General features: G+C 52.9%; 10 protein-coding genes across 10 annotated transcripts; 2 read left to right on the top strand and 8 right to left on the bottom strand.

Moving 5' to 3' along the window:
• Positions 1-375: 375 nt before the first annotated feature.
• On the bottom strand, positions 376-2,619 carry J4E83_005251 (uncharacterized protein; the record flags this gene model as incomplete). The annotated part of the gene is made up of 1 exon (XM_049332171.1): positions 376-2,619. The coding sequence occupies one exon, from the start codon at positions 2,617-2,619 to the stop codon at positions 376-378; it is 2,244 nt and encodes a 747-aa protein (XP_049188622.1).
• A 986-nt stretch (positions 2,620-3,605) lies between these two features.
• Positions 3,606-5,662, bottom strand: J4E83_005250 (uncharacterized protein; the record flags this gene model as incomplete). Its single annotated transcript, XM_049332170.1, has 4 exons — positions 3,606-3,774; positions 3,823-3,884; positions 3,942-4,714; positions 4,765-5,662. The coding sequence occupies 4 exons, from the start codon at positions 5,660-5,662 to the stop codon at positions 3,606-3,608; spliced, it is 1,902 nt and encodes a 633-aa protein (XP_049188621.1).
• A 976-nt stretch (positions 5,663-6,638) lies between these two features.
• J4E83_005249 (uncharacterized protein) lies at positions 6,639-7,783 on the bottom strand (the record flags this gene model as incomplete). The annotated part of the gene is made up of 3 exons (XM_049332169.1): positions 6,639-7,076; positions 7,130-7,465; positions 7,517-7,783. The coding sequence occupies 3 exons, from the start codon at positions 7,781-7,783 to the stop codon at positions 6,639-6,641; spliced, it is 1,041 nt and encodes a 346-aa protein (XP_049188620.1).
• Positions 7,784-9,906: 2,123 nt separating this feature from the next.
• Positions 9,907-11,728, top strand: J4E83_005248 (uncharacterized protein; the record flags this gene model as incomplete). Its single annotated transcript, XM_049332168.1, has 3 exons — positions 9,907-10,435; positions 10,482-10,917; positions 10,963-11,728. The coding sequence occupies 3 exons, from the start codon at positions 9,907-9,909 to the stop codon at positions 11,726-11,728; spliced, it is 1,731 nt and encodes a 576-aa protein (XP_049188619.1).
• A 1,854-nt stretch (positions 11,729-13,582) lies between these two features.
• On the bottom strand, positions 13,583-14,329 carry ERV25 (vesicle coat component; the record flags this gene model as incomplete). The annotated part of the gene is made up of 2 exons (XM_049332167.1): positions 13,583-14,032; positions 14,120-14,329. 2 exons carry the CDS (start codon positions 14,327-14,329, stop codon positions 13,583-13,585), a joined length of 660 nt encoding a protein of 219 aa, XP_049188618.1.
• Positions 14,330-14,713: 384 nt separating this feature from the next.
• J4E83_005246 (uncharacterized protein) lies at positions 14,714-15,592 on the bottom strand (the record flags this gene model as incomplete). The annotated part of the gene is made up of 2 exons (XM_049332166.1): positions 14,714-15,563; positions 15,588-15,592. The coding sequence occupies 2 exons, from the start codon at positions 15,590-15,592 to the stop codon at positions 14,714-14,716; spliced, it is 855 nt and encodes a 284-aa protein (XP_049188617.1).
• Positions 15,593-18,074: 2,482 nt separating this feature from the next.
• On the bottom strand, positions 18,075-18,908 carry J4E83_005245 (uncharacterized protein; the record flags this gene model as incomplete). The annotated part of the gene is made up of 1 exon (XM_049332165.1): positions 18,075-18,908. One exon carries the CDS (start codon positions 18,906-18,908, stop codon positions 18,075-18,077), a length of 834 nt encoding a protein of 277 aa, XP_049188616.1.
• Positions 18,909-19,172: 264 nt separating this feature from the next.
• Positions 19,173-20,124, bottom strand: J4E83_005244 (uncharacterized protein; the record flags this gene model as incomplete). The annotated part of the gene is made up of 2 exons (XM_049332164.1): positions 19,173-19,903; positions 19,950-20,124. 2 exons carry the CDS (start codon positions 20,122-20,124, stop codon positions 19,173-19,175), a joined length of 906 nt encoding a protein of 301 aa, XP_049188615.1.
• Positions 20,125-20,903: 779 nt separating this feature from the next.
• J4E83_005243 (uncharacterized protein) lies at positions 20,904-21,640 on the bottom strand (the record flags this gene model as incomplete). Its single annotated transcript, XM_049332163.1, has 3 exons — positions 20,904-21,183; positions 21,232-21,409; positions 21,577-21,640. 3 exons carry the CDS (start codon positions 21,638-21,640, stop codon positions 20,904-20,906), a joined length of 522 nt encoding a protein of 173 aa, XP_049188614.1.
• An 809-nt stretch (positions 21,641-22,449) lies between these two features.
• On the top strand, positions 22,450-24,080 carry J4E83_005242 (uncharacterized protein; the record flags this gene model as incomplete). The annotated part of the gene is made up of 3 exons (XM_049332162.1): positions 22,450-22,585; positions 22,634-22,725; positions 22,770-24,080. 3 exons carry the CDS (start codon positions 22,450-22,452, stop codon positions 24,078-24,080), a joined length of 1,539 nt encoding a protein of 512 aa, XP_049188613.1.
• Between the last annotated feature and the right edge of the window lie 1,283 nt (positions 24,081-25,363).

The following is a 25,363-nucleotide window of genomic DNA, read 5'->3' as shown; positions in this document are numbered from 1 at the left end:
AGCACTCGTATGGGTAGATACACGCCGTGCATGAGGAGTTGGGGCAGAGTGAAGCGAGGGAGGACTGTTCGTGATCATGGTGAAGAATGTGAGAAGACAGCCATACTACATTGCAAAACATCATCGCAACACGATCAAACATCTTGAAAGTTGTGTGGTAATATACAATACATTCATAGCGGTTCGATGAACCGAAGCACATCAATCTAAAGGGCTCGCGCCAAAAAGGTCTATCTATCACATCAATCTAAAGTGTCATGAAGCCATCCAATCCAATCCCATCCGTCTATCCAGTCTATCCGAGGTATAACCCAAAACCATGTGCCCAGTAAAACGCCGAAAAGAAAGAAAGAAGAGATGCTACAGCACCAGGTATCAGCGACGCAAAGGACCGTAAACCCTGTGATTCCTGACGTCCACGGCGCCACTACCTGCTAGCCTCGTAGCGAAGTTGATGTCTCCGAAGATGGCGCCTTTGGACTGTAGTGTCCAGCTGACTGTTGGTTTCGGACTACCAGTGAACGGGTTCATGCTGGTTAGGATCCAACCGCGGGCTAATGGAGAGTACTCGGTCCCCTTGACCACTTCGGGAACGGCGATGAGGAGTGTTTTTGAGTGCTCAAAGGGAGCGAAGATGATGGCTTTGCCGCTTGAGAGTGGTGCGCCAGTATAGTCGTATGCCGATGATGGTGAAGAGGGCGCGGAGATGATTAAAGGGCCGTGAGTGCGCTCTGAAGCGCCTGAGGGCCAGGGTATACCCGAAGTGATTAGTTTAGAGAGGAAGTGGACGAGCGATGAGAAGGCGGCTCGGCCTTCGGTAAGAAGCATGTAGTTCTGTAAGATGAGATGAGGGTTCAGTAGCATCTCGATGTTGTAGGCCTCCAGTCGGGGTTCGTTTGGCTCCTGGAGGCTTGTCGAGACTTCTAGAAGCCATTGTGAGCCGCAGCTCAGTACGCAAGCCAGTGTTTGGATGAAGATGTTGCGTAAAGCTGGTGTTCGTGGGTGATGGGGTGCATGTGAGAAATTCCACAATCCTGTTCCTGGTATCTGGTATTGAACACAGAGATCGATGATCGTACGCGCTCGCACAACATGTGCGGGAAAAGACGGGCTGGGTTGTGTTCGGTGTGGTAGATCAAGGAAGATGAGATCTAGCTGCGCATACTCGGCTCTGCCGTCTGAGGCTTGAACAATCTGACTTGCTTGGCTTGAAAAGCGTGGGGGTGGGGGCCGGGCCGCGTTGGTGTCCAGGGAGGTTGGACGGCACAGCCATGAAACTGACCCGTCGTGTAGTTGAAGTGGTGTGCCAGTTGTGCAAAGTGCAACAGGATCTCGCGCCGCGATACCGACGAGTAGTAGTGACCGAAGGCATTCGTCTTCGATGTTCGGTCTTGAGAATGGACCTGGAGGAGCCAGTGCTAGAGGTAGGCCTGAAGCGTTCAAAGCGATAGCAGTTTTGTCCCGGTTTGCGTCAAGCCTCCGCATGTACTCGGGTAATCTTGGATTACCACCGGATCTCATGCGAAAGGTTTCCGCGACCAATGACGTAAACGATTGCATCGTTGGAGATTGATCGTGCGGAGTATCCGGTCTCTGCAATGTGCCTTGGCCATGTGCACTTAGCGTATCGAGCTCCTGGAAGAACGCCAGAAGCGAGCGGATCTTCATCGAGACTGGGTTCGTGAAGGTAGTGAGCTCACTGGCAAGAACCAGTAAGTGAGTGAAGAACTCTCCGGTAAATCGTACGATTGTCTGGACCTCATCCTCGTAGTGCCGCAAGCAAGGTACTAAGAAAACATGGCTTCGCCCCATCTTCATCTCGTGGGCGCACCACGCGCGATCAAACCACTCAGAGCTGAGTATTCGTTCCAGGAAAGTCTTGAGGGGGCTGAACTGCTCCATGAGAGGCGGAGTGAGACCTGCATTTGGTTGCTGGCCCGAAGGCACCTGGGAATAGCTGTATTGCTCGACGTAGTAGCGGAGGAACTGTTCCTCCTCTGGCGTGATGGCAATATCGTCTATTGCCACTACGACCGCTCTTGCATTCTTGTAAACGACATCGATAGCACCAGCAACCCCTGTCCTCTCGCTCTCATCCTCTTGTTCAAGGCAAACTTGGTCGAACCATAGCCCTTCGTCCTTGTTCTTTTCTCTGATAACAGCTTCAAATAATGCCACACCAGTGGGTAGCGGGAACTGCTCGATTTCCTTCTGCCATCCAAAAGGAAGATCTCCAACCGGTGTGACTACTCTTCTCGGCGCGTTCAGAGTGAAAGATTTCCGGCAGTAGCTGAGTGCGATATACGACTCTTCCTCGCCGCGGAACTCGACGTCGTTGATCAACCGGAAGGGGAAAGTGGCCTCCAGATGGTCTTTGGGAATGAACTCCTTGGTGAGTGCCGGCGCTAGACGGCTGATATTCGCCAAGAGGGTAGTCGCATTGATGTTGGTGGTGAATGACGGCGCCGTCCATCTGTGCTGATTGATCAAACTCTCTCGTGCACCAGATTTGACAGTCCGTGTAGTAAGACTCGAAGTGTCCAGCTCGTCTTCGTCGATGTCCAGAAAGTTGCACTGTCCGAACCGGGAGTAGTACTGGAATGGTGTTGACAAAGCCATGGGAAAATACATTATCCAGCTCGCTTGATAGGAAAACTGTTGGTGTTCGATGATGGACTGGCCTCTTGTACAAGGCACCCAGACCTTTTTGACTACGATGGCCTCGCTCTCCCTTCATGACCCATGATCCCTCCTTCTGCACCCAAGAGCGCCGGCGCAAAGCCGTGCTCTGGTCTTGGGGCCAGCGGTAGACAAGCTGAGAGGACGGTGCCATGCATGAACGTTTTCCGTCAGCCCACTGGCGCCACAAGCGGGCCCTCGCGCACCTGCTACCGCATTGCGTACTTGCGGGGTATGATGAAGGCTTGGCTGCCTTTTGACGATACGTTAGGATGCATAAGGCGTAGTTGGGTATAGCAAAGTTTGAGCGATCCAGATGTTCGGGTACAATTACGGGTCCGCACGGTCCTCGCAGGTGCAAAGCAGGTGACGTCGCAATCTTTCGGAAGGGGCAGTCGCGACTGCAAAAGAAAAAACACGAGCTGAAACATGCAGACTCATGGATTTGTTCCGGTAAACGCCTGGTTGCGGACTCGACATGCCGCGCTAGAAGTTCTAGAAGGAAAAAAGCAATATGGTATGCATCGTCCTGCAATTTCACACGGTACGTAATTTTCCGGACAAACTTGTTCTAGCGGAGAGTGATCATGATGCAGCAGACATACGAAGTTGAACGGTCAAGTCATGAAGAGGCTAAGCCCTACCATGGATCGTCCCAGCGCGGAAGGATGCTGAAGCATGCTGTGCCTGAGCACGATCTGGACAAAAATAGACTCGCGGCACGAGATTAACTCCCCGATCTGTGTAGAGATACATGTGTTGTGAGAAACAGAACCCAGACTCCAGCCATTACCAAGCCAGACACGTGATGCTGGCCGGCCAAACCGCTCACGTTTTGGAAACTCAAATCTCAGGCTTGCGATGGCAGCTACCCGCCGGACCAAAACACCCTCCAAAACGCGAATTGACAAATTTCCAAACGAGCATCAATCGATCTTTGCATTTGCGAGCCTGTCATTGGAGCCCGCGATCACGTTGGACATCCGAACGTTCTGCCGTTTGTATTTGCTGTGTTTCCGGAGCCGTTTCCGTGCAACCATGACTGGTACCGACGACTTGGTTACAAGGTAGTTACTGAACGATCCGAGAAGAACACTGCCGTAGTTAGAAATTGCGGAGGGGTATTTGTCAAGATCAACTCACCCTTTCAACGCGTTGCGGCCTCGCGACCCCAGGATCACCAGGGTAGGTTCCAAGAAGTCAATCTGTCCAGCACCAGTCAGCAAACCGCTCGCATACTAAATGCCAGATCGAAAACTTACCACTTCAGTGATCATGTGCTTGGGGCTCTTGCAATGAAACACTTCAACGACGGCACGCACTTGCAGCCGGGTCTTCCTAAGCAGCTTGACGCACCGGTCAGACACCTCTACGCATGCCTGATACCTGTCTTTCTCCGCCTTTCCCATGTTCTTGACGTTGGCTTCTGTAGCCATTATGGAGCTGGATAGCGCAGAGAAACCAGGTCTTGTCGCTGGCAACCCGTCATGGTTCGACAGCGTCCGTTTGAGATGATCAGATTCCTGCCGTCCGGTAGTACCTTGACTGATAGGTGCACCTGAAGCATCCGTGGTTGCAACTCCAGTTTCCTCATCCACAGCGTAGACAGCGAGTAGAGTGTCGCCATCTCGCAAAACGGTGCCGATGGTCCACTCCAAAGCATAGGCTGCTTCATCACTGAGATCGGTAGACACCAGGTACACACGCTGTCTTCTCAACCCGTTCTTCGCATCTTCGGCAAACTGAACGTAGTCGCCGCGGATTATTTGTCGAACACAGCGGTGGGCCTCTGGGCTGGACTGGATAGGGGAGATGTTCAGCGAAAGCTGCTGGGCTGATTTGATCTCGGCAAGTTCATCCTCGTGATCTGAATGGACTGGGGTAGAAAGACCAGATCCGCCCTGGTCAAAACTGGTATGGGGGTGTACCACTCCCGACGAACCCTTCCTCGATATCCTCTCCCCATTGGGGCCAGTAATGTTTATGTTGGGGTCTAGTAATGATCGTACTTTGTAGGAAACGGCAACATCGCGCCCTGTGTGGAGTTAGTGAGATGTACAAGTCAATCTTGTTTGCAACACTTACGCTCTTGCTCGGCAGCAGCCAGCAGGCTCTTAGCAGTGATGACTTCTCTGCCCATGCTGTCGGTGCCTCCAGACGACTTTCTCGACCGCTGCCTGCCTCGTTTTCTCTCCTTGGTTTTGTTCCACCCATCTTCCCAATCTGAACTATCCGAAGCATTGTCACTACTCTCGACAGCAGCACTATCTTCGCCGTCGTCGTCTGTCGCCAGGCGCACGCCCCCGCCGGGCGCAGTGGCAGTGCCCTTGACGGGATCAACACCCTTGCGATTCGGTAGTGAGGACAATCCGCCCTCAGATTGTGCCAAAGCAGAGTCGTTCAGTTTACGATATGCCTTGTCCATGTCAATGCGCTTGCCCGAGTCTGTGACGAAGGTATTGTTCGATGTTGGTGCGGCCGGCGTCGGGTTCGCCATGCGCGTTACTGGGGAGGCAGATCGACCTGGCCCCGGAGAGCCAGACTTGGACCTGCCCAAGGGCCCACTCGCGGAGTTGTGCCTATCCCTGGAATTGCCCAGGAAGCCGCTGGAGTTGCCATAGACGGAGGACATGGCACGCGGCTTCGCAGCGGCATCCAGCTTGCCACCCTGCGAGACTCGCTTAGGCATGGCATGTGCGTCGATGGAGGGCAGCATTTCGAACTTGTACGCCGATTCGGGGTTCACGCGACGCGGTGACGAGGGCATGGCGAAGGGGATGCCAGTGCTGCCGCGGCTGGAGCTCCTACGCTGGGCCGGCGAGTCGACGTCCAGCATGCTGCGAATGGGCGAGGCAGCGGAGCCAGGACTTTGCGCGCGCGCGGCTGGGCTCTCTGCGCGTCGTGCGCCCGGCTTTTGGTTGCCTTCGAGAATCTTGACGACCTCTCTCATTTCCTCGTCAATAGCAGCTTCGAGTGACGCCATGGTGGCGGTGTGCAACAGGACGAGAAGACACGGAGTCGCGTGTGGAGTGCGGACTGTGGAGTTGTGGAGTAAGTGAGTGAGGCTGGCGGCTGGTCGAAGTGGAAGTTTGGTAGTAAAACGCGGTCGTGCTCGCGGGGTAGCAGAAGTGATTAAGGTATCAATTGGCGTCGCGCTATGGCATCATAGGCGGTGCTGTGTGCTGTCGGGTGAAGGGGCTACAAATAGCAGCGATGCAGTCCCGAGCGCAGTCGTCTGGAAAGATGTGGGGTGAGCGCGTGATGGGATGGACTAATAGCAGCGGTGGGGTAGCAATTCCAAAGACTGTAGCAGCTGGCAGTAGCTGAAAGCGATGGCGGGCCGAACCGTAGTATACAGTGTAGCTAACCGCTGTCGGAGAACAAGTTGTTCCCTAGCAGGTTGATGGAGGCGGACGACATGTGGAAGTCAAAGCGCGAGCAGCAGGCGATGAAGCTATGCACGAACAGTCAGCGCGCGTCGATGCTCGCGGGTGCTCTTGGTCCAGGCGGTGCGAAGTGGGCATGAAACCCCTCAACATCTGGCGGTTTGGCAGCGCTTGGCAGGCGAAGATCACCAGAGACTGCCACGCCGCTGACGCAGGGACGAGTGGCTACTTTGACATGAATAGGCCACAACGCGCAGATATGAAGAGTCTTTGCACTACTGTCCAGTTGATTTCAATCATCAAGCGCACGCATTTTGAGCAGTTCAAAAGCAGCGCGCGCATCTTTCACATGATGCTTGGCGATTAGTGAAGCAGCCCGGGGTGTGGCTGTGCTGTGCTGGCAGTCGCTCCATCCATGGATACTCATGTGGAGCTTCCTGCGGTCTAGCCAAAAGAACAATGAAAGTTACCTCATCATTCCCGAATCAAACGACGTAAAGCGAAAAAGAGATGCATACGAATGCAGGCATCGATAAATGTATTATACATGGAGACTCCCAAACTAACAGCAGTCTACCTCTTCCTAGGCAAGACAATGTTAGCTCGTGCAGCGACACCAAGCTTGTGAATAGCATTGCGCCTGTCCCAGATGCCGCTCGTGCCCTGTACTACAGCGATGAGCTCCTGCGCGATACGCTGGGCAAAGCTGCCTTTTCCACTGCCCATATTCCTCCGCTTAGAAGCTGCGGCCAAGATCCACTGGATAGCAGAACGTCGCCGTTGCCTTTGACCCAGCGGAACGGGGATCTGAAGGGCAACACCACCTCCAGCAGCGCCACGCTGACTTCGGATGCGCATCAGAGGCGAGACAGAGTCAATGGCGAGAGTAAGGTAAAGCACAGGGTTGAGGGGTAGATGCGATGGTGGCGGCGCGCCAGGAAGCAGAGGACGTGCTGGGTTAATGGTGGGAACCGGTGATGTCCGAAGGTGTTGCAGGATCAGCGCCATGTTCTGCAAGTCATGTCAGTTGTTTGTAGACTCTGATTCGAGGGTGGCTGACCTACTCGCTCCGCAACGCTCTTCTTGCCGTGTCGCATGAGCAGATTGGTGACCTGGTCGACTACGGGGTCGTGGCGATGCTTGACATGGCCGTCCTTGGGCAGCGGCAGAGTGGGCATCTCATACTTGAGCCCTGGCGTCGTGGGCGCTTTTGAAGCAGCCTGGAAGTCTACGAGACCCATGTCCACGCCGCTGTTTCCACTTGGCTGTGTCGTCATAGTCGAATAGGACCGCGAGCCCTTGGGTGCCATATTTGGTGTCGTCTTGGGCTTTTGCGAGTTTAGCTTGTCCTGCATCACCTTGGGCAGGTTCTGTTGCGCCTCTTTGTCTCCCTTGACTACCTAGCACACTGTCAGCTTTCGCCTTGTCATGTTTGCTGTGCTTGACCCCACATCTTCAATTGGTGTGCCCTGGTTGAGGTCGGGACCGTCCTCTCCCATTGTCTTGGCCATCGAGGCTGCTTCTTCCGAGACATGTTCAATCGGCTTTGCGTCCTCTCGCTTCGATCGGTCGGCGGCGGGAGGCTTGGTTTGATCTGAGTAGAGACGGCATTGCGACGGCGCCATTCGAAGCGCTGACCGAGCAGGCCATTGAGCCTGAGGCCTTGGCCGGAACGCGATCGAGCGCGTGATCGCGGGGACGTTTAATCGTGGCGGCATTGTGATGTGTTGTGGAGTCGGCTTGGTGATGTTCTTGCAAAGTGACGCCGAATATTCAAGCCGATGTCGCGCTACAGCGTCCGTGCGCAGTTTGCCTTTACCCCAGATCAACCCAACGTGTTCGGCAAATCACTACCATGATCTGATATTGCCAGATCAAGATGCTACATGTGCGCCTTCGCTCAAGATGTACCCCGAAGGCCTTCAAAATATTACATGCTGCAAAACTACGATACATGATGCAGCGTACCTAGGTATACCAATATATTGTCTCTCTTCCCTATCTCTCAAGTCACTTGTATCAAACCGCACCATCAGCGTCAGCTTTCACTCAACTAATACAAGATTATCGGACGCGGACGCGGCGGCATGGCCTCTCGTGAGCCAGCCAAGGTGTTCGGGTAAGCTTCAATATCACGGTAATTGACATGCATATACAAAACTATTTCCCTAACGGCATCTACACCTCTGTACTCGCCACGCATATATGAGAATCAGTCAGGATACAGAAATCAAGCTAGCACATACGCAGCAATGGCCAGTTCCCGCAGCCCAGTGCCCAATTCACCAAGCTCGAGAACGATATGGTCAGCTTTGAACTTTGCGTTGCCCTCCTGACCTGCCTACGGCACAGCGGGAAGATCTATCGTGCTGTGGACCAATCTTTCCGAGCTCAAGGAACTCAAGCCAGATATAGACCTGTATCGGTACTATCTTGCATTCTCCGATGACAAACTCTCCAAGCCCCGGAGTAAGCGGTTGTTGGAACTCCTCTTGAGCATGCCGCCTTTCTCAACAGTCATAGCGCGACGAAGGAACATGTACCAGATCACCGTCGAAGAAGTTGGCACTGTATAGTTAAGCAGTCTCGAACTTCTTCAAGAAAGTCAAGGTCGAGACGAATGACACCAAAGACCACAACAGCCGCAACAAGGAGAATGAGGGAACCAAACGCAAGGTGCACACCATCATCGGATTTTCGAACTATGGAAAAAACAGTACAAACGTCACGTTTTCAAAGTTCGTCAATGGGAATAATACCCACCTGACAGTTTAAGCGCACTTCTGGCAAGAGTCTTGTATCAAGCTCGATTTTCCGCAAGCACCGTTGGTCGACCATGGCAATGCCGATGGGCCAATCTGGCTACCCGCTGAACTGGCCAAAGTCATTCCTGGACAGCTGGTCCGCTGTCTCCTTGCTCCGCTGCAGACGGCCGCCATGATCAAATTTGCTGCTCTCAGGCCTGTAGAAGTTATCAAATAGCTCCAGGCTGTCATACAGTTATCTAGGTATATGTGGGAAATGGTTCAAGTCGATGTACACACCTTGCACCTGTGAGATGGCATTGCTTTTGTCCCCACTTGTCCGTCCATGCCATCTAGAACTGGCGACAGGTTTGTTTCTTGCTTGACTGCACTCTTCCTTTGCATTGATCGTCGGACATTGCTCATTGGTCACTGCCACCTTAGATGGAGCTAGTACCCAGTATGGTGCATATCATGTAAGTCAGTCGCTCGCCCCCGTCCCGCAGTGTTGCTCCACAGCGACGGCAGCCAATCGGAGGGCGACAACTCCGCAATGTGCACCCTCCGCGATGAGTGATGTTGGACTCTACTCGAAAGCTTGAGGACGCAAAGACCAAGGGCTTACTGCTTAATGTTATCGTCACCACTCGGACGGGCATGGTGGGCTGCAAGGGTACGGAATGCGTGCTGCAGGGCGTCACGGGGTCGCGGTCGCGCTTTCCCCGCACTAGCCCGGATGGACGACAGCCAATCAAGACTCAGCTCCCAGCCACTCCGTTTCACCCCACTGCAGCCCTGGACAGCACACGGGCGATTAGATGCGCTCGCATAGGCGGGCTAGCTTATCGGCGGTATACGGGGACTCTCTGTGGGCTCCTCCACCATGATCGCATTCCCTCTCGACTCTGTCTTGACCAAAGCGCTAGGCACCCACCACCTGCACCGTTCCTGCCTCGATTCACGCGTCACAAGGGTACTCCCATGTGCCCGCCAGAGCCTCGACACGCCCGTAGTACCGCATAGCTGAGACCGCGCACCAGCCTTCCCATTCCGCCTATTCCTCCCATTCCTCCGCCACCAGCGACTGCGCGCAAACCATGATGGACACAACCGATCGCGGGAGCTTATACGAGCACGACATCCCGTCGCTGAGCGCGTCGCTCGAAGCCTTCGACCCGGAGCGCAGCATGCACTCGGCCTACAGCGGCCGCTCCAACATGCATTCGTCGCGCTGGAGCGTGCCCCAGGACGAGGTAGACAGTGAAACCGAGTCGGACGGGCCATGGGCGCCACCAGCATGGCAAAAGTCGCAATCTAGCAATCACTGGTACAGGAAGTCGCTGCTCGGTGAAAGCGCCATGCGCAACAGCCCGTCCAAGTCGCCGTTTGAGTACCGCACCGATCGCGACGTCACACCCTCGCGCATACCACTGCCCGAGTCGCCCTACAAGCAGACACCGCGCACCAGCCCCGAACCCATTCCCGAGGAGGAGCAGAGATACATGTCGACCAACATCGCGTCGCGACTACAGAGCCCGGAGGAGGAGCCGCAACCGAGCGCGGGCGCATTGGCGGGGACTGAGTCGACGTTGTCGCAACACGACGGCGGAGGGCCAGTCGAGGGCTGTAAGTAGTGAGACCCAATGCGCGCTGTGTATACTGACAGCCATAGTCATGCGCTTTGCGTACAGAGGAGAAGCTAAGTTCCGCACAGCGCCCATCGAAGATACAATCACCACTTTCGCGAGCGGCCTTCACATCTTTACGAGGTCAAGAGCCAACCTCATCTTTACTGTCGCCACTCTTTTAATGTCTTACCTATTGCTGCATCCCTGGCAAGCCAGTCTTATTCCTGATGTCGCAAACGTCGCCAGCATGGCGAAACAGTTCGAGCCTTTGCTGTACGCTTCAGAGAGTGTCATTCCACGGTCGCGCGAGCTCGCAGACGCCAGTATCGCCGTGCAAGACCTGGGAGAGAGCGTCCGTGCGACTAACATGTCTGCGTCGCCTGTTATCATCGATCAGCTAGACGACCTGGGCGATAGTCTCAGGATCCTATCCGAGAAGATTACTAGCTTCTTTACCAACGTAGATGGCGACATGGACTCGTAGGTATAGCCTTCTTGACCTCGTACACCTACTGATAACTGTAGCATCCTCATTACTATGGAGTGGGCCAAGCGAGAGTTAGCAAGTATTCAGGGCCCAAAGGTTGGCATGATTGATACAGTCATCGACAATGTCCACGGCGGCCTCAACGCGATTGGCCTGCTTGAGCGGAACGGCGAAGCTACAGCCGTCGGCCGTGTCGTCAACGATATCCTTGGACACACTACACAACAGCGGTCGAAAGCTACCCTGCAGCGCACATTCGACTACCTCCTGACCACTCTAGAGGAGAATATTGCAAATGAGCTCGCGCGCGCAGATGTCCTCTTCCAACTCTTCGAGAGTGTAGACCGCCAATTCCATAACCTCCACCGCTCCGTCGCCAAAGAAGAAGACTCGCTCGCAAACCGCAAAGACGAGTTCCTCGCTTCCATGTGGCGCACCTCCATCAACAACAAGATGAAGATCAAAAAGTACGAAAAGAATCTCAAGCTACTCAAAGACGTGCGCGCATCGACACTCATCAACAAATCGGAATTGAAAGTGCATATCCAAATCATTCATTCAGTCAGGGACCAGCTAGACAAAGCACGCAAGAACCTCATCAGTCCTCTCATCCGCGCTGCGCAGAGCAACAGCTTTGGTTTGGACCAGCAATTGAACGATCTGACGGGTACATATGGGTTTTTGAAGACTCTCAGAGACGACCAGAAGAAGAAGGTTCGACAGCAAATGTGGGGCGAGCCCAAGAAGCGCATTGCCATTACTGCTGGTGGCAAAGAAGAGGAGATCGAGGGGGACAGCGAGTAACTCACCCGCTTACCTCCAGTCTCTCTCTTACTTCCTCCTTTTTGAATACTGTTTTCTGGCGTTCAAATGCATAGCTTACCTCTCTTGCCTGGCTACTACTACTACTGCTGCTTCTTTCTTGCTCGTTCTAGCATGGCGACTTGGTTAGATAAAGGAGCGGTGTCCTGCTTATACTTATCGCGGCGTCTGATGAGATATGTGTCATGGCGTATTGGACATATCATATGTCCGGCATTGTTGCCTTGATACTCTTGTAAGGGACATGGGTAGGGTGGAGGCGTTTTTGTTGGAAACAGCTTTGTACAAGCATTACTACTACCACATACTAACATCAATCTAAACATGAATATTATCATGCTTGCGCCGTTGTCGAGAACGAGGCCTGGGTTGTGGTACGCTAGAGTTCTGTACAGTGGCTTACATGTCGATACAGGTGCGGACTTGTTCCGCTTGTCTGATAGTACCTAGGTACCTCGCGAACGTCAGCCGCCTCATGCTGATTACGGCACAGTATGCTTAGGCAGCCAGACTATATCTCAACATACATGTTATATAGCTACCTCACTACACTGCGTAAACAATTCTCGCAGGGCCTCGACTTGAATCATTCCACAGAAAACACACTGGACGTAGCATAACTCGAGACTAAATCCCCCTTTCCACCACCTTTCCTCTGGTTTCCTTTCAAAGAAACTCAACTTATACCACGACACGCTGCAAATCCAGCCGAGATGCCCAAGCGTTTCCATCGCTCCAAACCCATGCCCTCCCCTACGATCTTAGACCCTCTTCCCCCAGGAACCCAACCCATCACCCGCCTAGGCCCCTCCGCAGTGACCTACCACATCCCCATCTCCCCTCCCTCTCCCACTCAATCCACCTCCAAAACCACAATCTCCCTACCCCGCCACTCAAAATGGACATCAGGCCTCCACTTCCACACCCTTCACACAGAATACTTACACCTCGTCCGCGGCTCCATCTTCGTCTATCTAGACGGGCAGACTAAGATTCTGAGCGCTGGAGCCGGTGGCGAGGTATGCGTTTACGGCAGTTACAAGACTGAACCCGGACTAGTTATCCAGATCCCCAAGTACGCACGGCATAACTGGGGTAGAGCGAGAGAGTATCTGGCGAAACATAGACCATCTTGTGTCAGACCACGCTTTCCGGCGGATATTGATGAGGAGGTTGTGGTGGAAGAATGGACGGATCCAGCGGACGGGGGGAAAGCGCTTTTCTTTTGGAATTTGAATGGGGTTATTCAGGCACCTTCTAACACGACACTGCCCCCGCTTCAGCATTTTGCGCGATGGGTGTTGGGGCGTTGGTGGGTAGAGTTTCAGCTGTGGAATGTGTTCTGGGAATTGGATAATTGGCCTGTGGTGCTGGGGTTGAGGAATATGTTGGGGGAGGGGAGGGATTGGTGGCCGTTGCCGATTGATGTTTATCTGAGGGTCAGAGATAGATTGCCGGAGCTGAATTGGTTGGGGCGGTGGAATAGGAAGGTGGAGGGGTGGTTGGAATGGGGTATTATACTGGTTTTGTTGGGGTTGGTGAGGGGCATGGGATGGGTAGTAGGAGTGACGGCTGTGGAGAAAGGGAGGACGCCAGTGGCATTGTGGGAAGAGTACCAGAGAAAGAGACGCAGGGGTTAAGTTATGGGCTGGGAAGATGTCTTGAACTAGTGTAAACATGTTTTGAAATCTGGATATGTCCTACCAACGCCGCTCCAATCGTGTGTGAAGTATGCAGGCCATAACGCTCCGTACTCGTATCCATACCCATCCGTACCTGACGTCTCTTTCTTAACCAAAACGACCATATTCCAAATTTTCCTCTCCAATCACACCTCTAGATGAGATGCTTGCTCCTGAAGTAGGCGCGGAGGTACACAACCTGCCAAGCCCCCAATCCAACCAACATACCCATAGTGCCCAGCGCAAACCACTTGACCCGCTCATTGGTGCTCTCATTGGTATCACGCAGCTTCTGCTCACGACTCCTCAGGTAATCCATCTCGGTGACAATCTCGCCAACCGTCTCCTCGATCCGCCTGAGTTCCGCTTCTACAGGCTTCAGCTTGTCGACGGCTTGGATGGCGTTCCAGTCCTTAGCGTCGGCGCCAATGTCAATGTCGAGCTCGACGTGGCGGGGTGCGATGTTCTTGGACGAGCCGGACGAGGTGAAGATGTTCTCGAAACATACGTCAAATGCGGAGTCGGCGTGCGAGGTGAACGCGTAGCGGTTCTCGCCCACTACGTCTTTGGGACGGTGGTAGTCGTTGCCCATTGCGTCGCGGATCTGTTTGTCATTGTCAGTAACGTCTTCAAGCAGTATAATGCTCGCATGATTCTGATCTGTTGACATGGTGCTGGAATTGCAACGTACATGCATATCCACTCTCTGTCCATCTCCGCGGTATCCATCCAGAATCGCCGTGACAACCACCAACTGGTCCTTGGCAACAAAGTTCCTAACGCATCGCTCGTACTTGGCCGAGTCGTGTGGTGCGACCGGGTGGAGGTCGAATTTCAGGGCCGCGGCGAGGGGGAGGATTGCCAGCAGCACGCAGCTGAGAAGACGTGCTAACCGGTCCATGCTGGATTGGGGATGTGTGGAGAGCTGCAGCGCTTGCGGACTCGAGTTGTTGCCCTCTTGGTGGCTCCGCGAAATGTACAGCTGTCGCAAGACCGCGCGGAAGGACAGATGGTCCGACTGTAAGCTAGCGCCGAGTGGGGAAGGCGCGTGCGGACCCTGAACAAGAACAGCTGGAGCGACTGGGAGGAGCGTCTTGCCATCACTCTTCCAGCTTCAATATGTTGAGACGACCACGATTCGTACTAACTTGACAGAAGTCTGATGATACAATTTTGGAAAGCTTAACAAAACTAGACTTTCTCGTAACGGCGTTAACCCATACCAACGCCAACCTGTCGCTGAGAACGCTCAAAAGACATATCCTACAGTACGACAACAGCCTTCTCACCAAGCGGTAGTACCGCCGTCCAACTTCAGATCATGCCCAGTCATGTAGCTGCTCGCCTTGCTCAACATGAACAGTCCCGCAGCCTTGTACTCTTCAGGAGTGCTGAGCCTGCCCAACATGCTGTTGTTCTCCCATTCCTCGCGGGAGGCCTCGCCATTGTCAAAGTTGGCTTGCACCATTGGCGTGACGATATGACCTGGGCTCAAAGAGTTCACTCGGATACCCCCTGAACCATCTGGATTCTTTCGCCCCCACTCCATGGCCAAGTTTCGTGCCAGCTGCACCACGGCCGCCTTGGACGAGTTGTAAACGGGCGCGATGAAGCCTCGGTTGGCAATGGTGCCACTCATGCTTGCGACCAGGCAGATCGAGCCCTGAATCTTGTATTCCATCATCTGACGGGCGCATTCTCGGGCTGCTAGGAACACGCCGGTATAGTTGACGTCGAGCATCTTTGCGATGTCTTCCTTCTTGAAGTCGATCGCGGGTGTGACTTGCTGGATGCCGGCAGCTGGAGAAGGGATGGTTAGCATTGGAGTTCCGAAGAATTTGAAGAATTCCGTACCTGCAATGAGGCCGTCAAGCCTTTGGTGTTCCGAGGCAATGTCGCCAATGCACTTTCGCATCGCCTGCTCGTCTGTAACGTCCACCCTATGGTACTGCAGACCTGCACCGATGTTGCTCTTGAGACGGCCCTGAGCCTCTTGGAATGCTTGAGGGGGCTCTGGTAACCGGTCGAGACAATGCACCTTGCCACCAGCCTCTACGAGCCCTTCGGCCATGCATAGTCCCAATCCACGACCTCCACCTGTTGATACGTTAACACGGGTTACAAAGGCATATTGTCTGCTCTGGAGATGGGAGGAGGACGGCATGCTGCACCTGTAACCACGAACACTTTTCCGTCGAGGTCGAATTGGCTGAACCGCTTCTCTCCAACAGTTTCATGTTTTTCGTATGGAACTTGGGGATAGGTTGCGTCTTGGTGTGAAGCGAGACCTCGACGCTGAAGAGGGGTCGTGCAAGGCTGAAGTCGGAATGCAGGTGGCGCTGGGCGCGCGAAACGTCGAAGCAACATTCTCGAAGACCGGAAAGCTGCCATAACTGATGTTGTGTATTCGCAGACTGATAGTCGAAAGTAAGAAGACAAGACGAGAGGAAACACAATGTTGAGTGACAAGCCAGGGCGCTCCTGTGCTGACATGTATATGTCACACAGGCATGATGTAATTGCAGCTCATACGCGTACCTCCCCTTCCTTCACCTTGGCTGACCGACAAAGCATCGTGACTTCCGCGGCGACCCAGCCGCACGATTCGTTGAGACCCTAGATGAACGCCGCTGCAGACGAGCAGGGCAAAAGCTTGATGCTAGACGCGTGACCGAGACACGGCATAAGATTTGGTAACGATTAGCTTACTGGGCTTGCCACACAGACGTACGAGCATCAATCTCACGATGTTGGCACCTGCAGGCACGGCTGGCTTGCGTGGTCTGAGTGGGTCGCGCCTGTTCCCAACCGGTATCCGGAATGCGGGGCTGTGGAGACACAGGGCTGGGTGGTAGTTGTGGTGATTGGTCGCGGATAGTGTCGCCAACACGCCAGAGGTACATCATTCTGAGCAAACATGGGAATTCTGTCCTTGATGCGTTATCTAAGATGGAGAAGTTCTCATTTTTCCATGATAAGAGTCTGACCGCGCAGCATGCACGGTCGTGGTAGCGGCTGCTGTGGAGAAAATGATCCGCTTTGCCATGGGATTCACGTCAGGCTTTCGCGTGTTCCTTGCATTGCAGGATTCATTTTTCACGATAGAATGGCCTGGGCACCTCGAGAAGCGATCACATCGTGATTTGGTTGACCGGGCTTACTCAGTTGAGAAGCACACGTACTTGCACAATGCAACACAACGCGCTACACAAATCATACCGTTGCTATCTAAGCAAGCTTGACCTGAACCTACGGGTTGCTAGATACATGAGTATGACGGTGTAATCATGAATGGTTGGAGGCAAAACGCGCCATTTTTGCGCAATCCGCAAAGCTTTTAATCAAATATTGCAATATTTCTAGGCAGTGATAAAGCTTTTAACTATGAGGCACGAACGCTTTCTGCATCCATTACATGCGGCGTGTGTGCAAATACTCATTGCATCTATTCTGGCAGATTAGTGTTTGCGGACCAAGTGACAGTTCCAAGAACTTCTCTAGTCGAGATGGCTATTCTCTCGTTACACCCATGTTTCTGCCGCTTATCTTATGGTTAATACCACGATGTGATTCTACACACTCTGATGCTTTGTCTGAGCAAATTTCCATTTTTTGGAGGGATGAGAACCTCTTTGGATCCTAGGAGGCCGATCAAATGCCACGGAACCTGAATCGATGCTCATGATACTGTACATGCTTTTACGGCGCACAGTTGGTCTTGAAATTGTAAACTTTCTCGCATGCTGTGCTTCAGTGTTGCACTTTCTTATGATTTCATATTGCTGCTACCCCATGACTGTTCTCAAGTGCGATCACTAAATTGACAACGCAGGCTCTAGACATCCAGATCATGAATGCGGTGTTGAGGCTCTATATCGAGTGCATCGGAAAGTTTCTTGGGGTCCTAAGTGTGTCGAGCAAAAACGAGTCGCGGTGGAAACATGAAAATGCAATATCCAATATTCTTGGGTCAAATCCGAGGGGCAAGATAGTGAGACTAGTGGACTAAGGTGGGGTAGATGCAGCATGTCTCGCTTCGGAACGCTAATGCGCCAATTCTCGGCGCAGCCCCTTTGTTTCGAAATCCGCAATATAAACGCACCAAAATCACAACCTTCCATCAATCATCTCTTCAAGAGATCCATCGGCCTGATGGTCTAGTGGTATGATTCCTGCTTTGGGAAATCACGTGAACGTGATAAGCCTATTCTGCAGGAGGCCCCGGGTGTAAGTTCACCCATTAAGATTCGAAACCGAACGCAAACTAATAGCGTCTAGTCGAATCCCGGTCAGGCCCCAACTTCTTTTTTTGCAGAATTCTACGCATAAGGAGATCAGGTATGGGTTGCGTGTGTGACTCACATCTTTCTGTTTCATTTTTTTTTTTTTCATTTTTTAATTGCGCTGGTCTGGAAACGCCAAATGGAGCGGTTGAGCAACACGTTATATTATCGCAACGCAAACACACTGTAATAACTTTACACAGCTGTAAACCTATGTACCTTTATTCTTCGCGGATTCAATATCAACTAAGAAAGAATTAAGAAAAGCACACATACGAGTGGGTTGCATCTGACGTTTGATCGCTGTGGCTATTGTCGCAGCCTGACTGCCGCGCAGAAGAGCAATAAGCTCACGAAGTTACTTTACCAATACCTACTTGTCATCAACTTCAACCCCTCATCTCCAAATTCGCGTATACCCCTCTCCTCCACCCGCGTCCTCGTCCGAAACGTCTTCTCAATCTTGCCAGTCTTCAAATTCACGCCCTCATGCTCGTACTGCTCTCTCTTCATCAAACAACCTTCTATCGCCCATTTCGGCACCGCTTCCTCAAACCTAACACCTTTTTCCTCTAGCATCATACTAACAAGATCCCTCGTCTTCCTCCCATTCATCTCCTTAGTCGAATACATAGTCCTCGCAAAAGCAGAAACAGAATTTCTCACAGCATCATTGCGACAGCGCCAGATAAGGTTATTAAGCGCCTCCGCTACACCAGGCACAGGAAAGAACCTCGCATCGAAATGTGCCGTTCCAAGCACTTCTTCCACGTCGCCCTTGACCTCCGGCTCGGGCATGGCTTTCAGAGCATTAGTGAGATGCTTGTTGAACCTCACGGAACAGTAGCTAGCGCTCAGACTGCACAGCTTTTGTACTCGCTCGTTGAAATTCTTTACGCCTTCTGGGAAGACTAGGGTGATCTCGTCGGATTGCGTGTATGCGACTGTGGCTCGGGGGAAGAAATGGAGAAGATCGGCGCATGTTGATATCATGGCGGTGTGTATGCGCTCGTCGAATGGGCGCGCGAAGTGCGAGGTAAAGCGTGAGAAGCCATGACCATCCAGGCGGAGAATGATGGGTTTGTCGAGTGGGAGGGTTTGGTCGAATTGTGCTTCGTATGATTTCATGCGCGCTGCGAGTGATAAGAGTTTGTCGGTGCGTGGTGCTGGTGGTGCCTCGACATTGTGGTCTGACATGGTTTCGGTATTGGTGTTGAAAATCTTGTAGGTTGACTGTGTTGGCTGTTGAGATGTAAGACTACAACTGCCTTCACCCTAATGTTAACGATGACTCATCAGCCTCACGTGTTTTCACTTCAGTTGCTTGATCAGGGTCGTTATGGTAGTCGCGTCGCGATGAACAGATTGGAGGGTATTTGTGAAGCGGCATTATCCTTCATAGTATTATGTACATCATAAGATCTTCATGCTCAACCAGCCCGATTATCATCATCCTCCAGCTTAAGGCAAGCACGAAAGGATCGGCTTGAGCTTGTTGATGATCTCAGTCTGAACCGCAGCATCGTTCATAGTCGTCTTGTCGTTTGCATCGCCAGGGCTAATGGTAACGTAGCAATCGCTTCCTCGGATCAAGATGACATCCGCCTCCCACGGCAGGCGCGTGCTACCGCACCATTCTGCATCGCGAGCGCTCAGAAGACCGGTGTTGATGCGAGTAAAGATGTACTTGAACTGGCTGGGGTCGCTGCACTTGGTCTCGGATACAGCGGGGAAGTTGACGTTCAGGAAGGAGTTCGCCGGGAGGTACGGCTTTCCAGAGTTGATGATAGTCGTGGTAACGTTCAAAGCCAGGTCAGCATAGACCTTGCTATGGAAAGGAGTAGGTGCGTTCCATGCAGTAGGATCTCCTGTCACGCCAGAGAAGGCGATGGCTGGGATCTGAGCCGTCTTTGCCGCGAATGCAGCAGCGCCGACTGTGCCGGAGAAGGGTACCTGAACAGCAACATTGCTGCCGACGTTCGGTCCGGTCAGGGCGAGTTCAGGCTTTGCGCCGTTCCAGAGCTTGGGGGCAGTGACATCGATTCCCTCCTTGATCGAGGTGACCGGGAAAGAGTTGACGTAGTTTAGGCGAGGGTCTGTCGCGTTTGCGCCGGTTGGCGGGCTTCCTCCCGGGCAGGACGCATGAATGCAACCGTCTGAATCAACGGTTTTCGGGGGTGCGTCGGAGGATCCTGATATAAGTCAGCATGTGTATATGGCCATGACTCGACTACCAACCTCTGCCAGACTGGTTCTCGGCGGGACCAGACAACACGACTTCGTGGCCAGCAGAGTTCAGGACGTCGAAAAAGGTACGAAGGTTTGCCTCTGACCAACCGTCATCGTTTGACTGAACGATGCGAACGGCTTGGGCGAAAGGAACTGCTGCAGCGAGTAGTAGGAAGGATCGCATCTTGAATAACGAATGGAAGATGATGAAGCGAATGTGTTTGACGGAGCGACCTGAGACCTACGCAAGTAAACAGCGCGAACCTGACGTTTATAACAACACCCTTCTCCCGACCTATCCTTACGCCAGCCACAGAGTCCCCAGTCTTGATCCACCGCTAATGTTCCAAGCATTATGCGAGCCGAACGGGCGAACAGAGGTCAGGAACACAGCCATGGCACACGCCGCACTCTAGTCACAACGTGCGGGTAGCAGCGATCTGATTGCTCCTCGCATAAATGACCATGGTCGTGACATGCTGCAAACAACGGCTTTGTGGCTGTGAGTGGTTGTTGACCTCCGAAACGGAGACATTTCCAAGCCTTTGGGGGTGTCGCCCCTAGCGCCTCGGCTGCAGCCACTCAAATGGGCAGGAGCGCCCGGTAGTCTTTCGCACGTGTGAGGAGCTCGAGGTGTCATTCACGGATTTTGATATGCAAGTAGTTTGGTTCATGATGTGTCATATATCCGTCTATAGATTTTCATGGAACCGTTCCTTACACTGACCATATGGGATGTCATCCCGCGCATGTAATCAAACGGCCCGTTCCTCGAAGAACTATGCTACCATTACTCAAACTATTGAGTCGTTCGGACCGCCGCGCATGAAGGTTCATGCGGCATGTCGACATGTGAAAGTATCAGGAACCCGTGGTATCAATCTCCTAATTCCCAGAACGCCTTGTCCAAATGCTCTGTATTTCTCCGTGTTTCGCCAGATCCTTAATATCTCCATTTCTCGCTCATACGATGTGAGCAGGCTTCACCGGCTGCTGATAGTAGTCGGTCGCAGCGCCGCCCTGGTATGGGGGAAGGTATTGGTTGTGCATCTCAGCAGGTTGCGTCTGCGAATGGTATGCGGTGTTTTGGTATTCGGGTGTGCTATTGTACGGAGATGATTGCTGAGCAGGTACGGAACCCCCGAATGGGTTGTGCGCCGGTGCGTACTGGCCTCGTTTGGCCTCTGCCTTCGCGCGACGATAGCCGATGACCGAGTAGATGAAGAGACCGAAGTAGCTGAGGCTGCGATGTGTCAGTGCTGCAAACGACCTCCTGGAACTTTGAACGTACAATACGAAGACGCCGAAGCCAAGGCCTACATGGCTACCGCCCTTGCCGATATCCGCAAACTCCATGATCAAGGCGACGCCCCAGAACGCAGTCTGGAACGAGTTCATGGTGAGGAAAGTGCCAGGTTTCAGCGCATCGCGAAGGAAGAGCAGGATGGCGAGGATGTCGATCAGGAGCACTATACAGCTGAAGAGTATAATGACAATGAGCAATCTACTGGCTGTAAGCTTTGTGTATGCGCCGCTGGTGGTGTAATTTACGAGACTGAGGGTTGGATAACGTCTTCCAGTTCTTTCACGTTGCTCAGCGAAATGCCTACTGCTCCAATGATCAAGAGCATGATACATATGCGCACTATCCAGAAGGGGACGAGAACGCGCTTCTGCCAAAATACCGGTCGTTGCGCCATGGTGAATCGGTGCCGCTGGAGGTTATCGCTGCTTGTCGGTGGCTAGGTGCGATGTTTGCGCAACAAAAAGAGGAAACCAGGATATAAATCTCAGTTTGCAGGGCTGAGCGCGAGATACACCGATATTTCGGGAACTCGCGTTGACTGGGCTGTGATGTGTACGCTCAGGGGAACGCCTTGCGGCGCCGTGATGAAACACGCGTTCGGCCCTGTACATCTTCATCTCCCTCTTTTAGCAGCCGCGCCGTTTGGGGCCGGTGTTGCAGCATGGCCTCTTTGCGTAGGTAGTGATAGATGTGTTGGATGCATGTTCAAAGTGTTTAAATTGGTGCGGTATAATGTTACTCGCTGCCCTGATGAAGAAGCAAAACGGCTGTCACGAGTTTCAGGGTCTGTGGAGATGGGCCGTTAGGCGATGCTCGTAGCCTCGTACGCGGTAATAGCGCGGTGGTCGCAGCGTCGTGGCTGAGGCAGTCAGGCAACGATAGACTCTAGCACCCGATTAACAGTCGTGAGTAACGTGCATCTGCATGCTGAGTTGTGCACAAGTCGGCGTGTCTCGCATGTAAGCATCATGCTTCGATGCACGTCGATCGAATGTGGAAGGTATGGAGGCGGGCACTTTCCGCGCCAGCCATCTGATCGGAGTGGGGCTGCCACGAGACCCATGCACGCGTTGCTCCCGCCCGATAAGCGCGATAACGAGCGACACCTTGATGGGCAGCCAGAGCTTCCCCAGATTACAACACATAGCTATCTCTTGATCGAGAGCTGTACGATAGTCCGCAAGTTCTGTCCCTATCTTCATCATGGGCAACAACCAGTCACGACCGTCCGATGCTGCTGTTAATGAGAAGTTGATGGAGCGACTCCAGGCGCTCCACATGAAAGATGAACGACCCATGAACGAGAAGGATGGATTTGTCGTTGTTGGTGGAGAGGCTCGTACGTTACATGGCGTTGAGAATGATATATCAAGTCTAACTGTCGAAGCACCTCGATACACCCCCGGCGTCAAGTACCGACAAGATGTATCTGCCGCGTCAGTGTCAGAGTGGGAGAAGGAGCTCATGGAAGACCCAAAGGTACTACACACAGCTCTTATACTGTCTCTTACTTACCTCTTTAGAACCGCCTCGCTCTCGCAGCTCTTAGCTCCAACTCTGCCAACGCCGTACTTTCATCCCGATCCGCTGTCATCGCAGACACCCAGAAGTTCAACATCAAGATTCCCTTCGAGGGCTCGCCTGTCACAAACCAAGCCTCATCTGGAAGATGCTGGCTCTTCGCTTCCACCAACGTCTTCCGCGTCGCTATCATGAAGAAGTACAAGTTGTCCGGGTTCCAGCTATCGCAGGCATACCTCTTCTACTGGGACAAGATTGAGAAGGCAAATTACTTCCTCGAAAGCATACTGGATACAAACAGTGAGGAGATTGACAGTCGTATCGTGCAGGCGCTGATGTCCAGCCCTGTCGGTGACGGCGGACAGTGGGATATGGTGGCCAACCTCGTGCAGAAGTATGGTCTGGTACCGCACTCGCTGTACCCAGACTCGTTCAACGCGTCCAACTCGTCCACCATGGACCGTCTGATCACCACCAAGTTGCGGGAGGATGCCGTCCGTCTACGTGCCATCGCATCCAGCAACGCATCGCCAGACGCGATCAAGGCGACTATTGCCGAAGAGAAGGAGAAGATGCTGCGCGAAATTCACCTGATCCTAACACTGATGCTAGGACCTCCCCCGTGCTCTACCAAGCCGTTCACCTGGGAGTACTATGACAAGGACGGCAACTTCTGCACCGTCAAGACGCGACCCACCGCCTTTGCGAAAGAACTCTCCGACAACAAGACCGTCCGCGCGCTGTCTGGAACGGACGTGCACTCGCTCTTCTCGCTTGTAAACGACCCGCGCAATCCTTACAACCGTCTGCTCAGCGTGAAGCGACTCGGTAACGTCTGGAACGGCCGACCAGTGACGTATGTGAATGTCGACATGAAGACCATCAAAGATGCTTGCATTGCGATGCTGAAGAAAGGCATGCCCGTCTTCTTTGGCTCGGATGTGGGCAAGTACTCCGATTCCACCAAGGGAATTATGGACACCGATCTCTTCGAGTACGAGCTCGGCTTCAATATCAAGCTCGGCATGTCCAAGGCGGAGCGTCTGCAGACCGGTGAGAGCCAGATGACGCATGCTATGGTGCTGACGGCTGTACATGTTGTTGATGGCAAGCCCGTGCGCTGGAGGGTGGAGAACTCATGGAGTGAGCGTGCAGGTGACAAGGGCTACTTTGTCATGAGCGATGCTTGGATGGATGAGTTTGTGTACCAGGCCGTCGTTGATCCCAGCGTTGTCAGCTCCACGATTAAGAAGGTGCTCGAGCAGAAGCCGAAGATGCTGGAGCTGTGGGACCCGATGGGCGCGTTGGCGTGAGTGTGATGTAGATTTGATGATACCTTTGATGAACTGATTGTTGCTGTGAGAGAAGCCAATAGATACAATATTGAATGTGAATCTGGCGTGAAATAAAGTGCGCGTCTTTCGTTGATCATAGGGTGCGCAGTGCGGGTAGACAAGTGTGGTAGCAATTTTAGGTGGGGACTTCACCAACGAGGTTTGCCAGACTTTCAATCTAACAGTGACTAATCACTTCGTTCCTAATCGGTCAAAGTTTAGCAAGGTCTTAAGACTGCCTTCATGCGTGCAGCAACGGCTCCGTCTCATCATCATCACATCCATTGCTTTCCTTGCAATTCCATATCACCTCCCATAGCAAGCCCGCCTGTACACCCGCAAACATCACATAACCAACCGCAGTCCAGCCCGCATAACGATACCATCCATTCCACCACCCCAAAAACCCATTGTACCACTCCCACCGCGAAGGCATCTCGACGCTTAACCCCCAGGCCACACCCACCCCAGTAAATACCACCGCTTGCATCGCAAGCCCCAAACGGCTCAGCGCCTCCTCCTTCGCCTCGTCCCGATTCTCCTCCTCTTCTTCCTCTTCCCTTTCGGCACGAATCGCTCTCGCCTGCCAGAAAAACGACGCGATAACCAAACCGATGACAATCCAATTGATGCCGAGGATGTGCGCGCCATGCCATGCCCAGGCGAACATGATGTGGTAAAACCAGAATATATCGTTAGCGTAGAAGGCATCGACGAAGATGGGGAAGATCAGTATGGAGAAATACGCTACGTAGACTGTTATGGCGGAGCGCGTTGAGACGTCGCGGTAGGGGGAGGGGTAGTGGAGATGTAGGATTGAACTATCGTAAACGATGAGAGTCAGTGCTTGTGCTGTTTGAGCTGGAGAAATGGAGGGAATGCAACGGGTGCATACAAGGTAAGCCAATACAGCAGTACAACAACGGTCTGTGTTAGATCGATCCAACTCCCTACGGTTACGGGTTCGCGGTGAAAACCTTTGTCTTCTCGAATGGAATCTACAATGTAGAAGAACGTGAAGGCGAATTGTTCGGTTGCTGAGATGAGATTGAATAGCAGGTAGTTTGTCGACATGCCTGAACTGTTCTTTCTGGAGACGGTACGGTGAAGTTGTGGTATGAAGGATGATGTCGTGAGGACCAAGAAGACACTAGATGGCGTTAGTCTGATGAACAGAGTGTCATGGAATCAAACAAACATGCGAAGCCAGACTGGTAACTCTAGAACCGGCATCTTGCAAGGATGGAATGCGATTTCTCCTA

Source organism: Alternaria metachromatica, assembly GCF_023757995.1.
Source record: "Alternaria metachromatica strain BMP 0045 chromosome Unknown scaffold_10, whole genome shotgun sequence".
NCBI classification, from domain to species: Eukaryota; Fungi; Ascomycota; class Dothideomycetes; order Pleosporales; family Pleosporaceae; genus Alternaria; species Alternaria metachromatica.
This window is presented reverse-complemented; position numbering and strand designations above follow the sequence as displayed.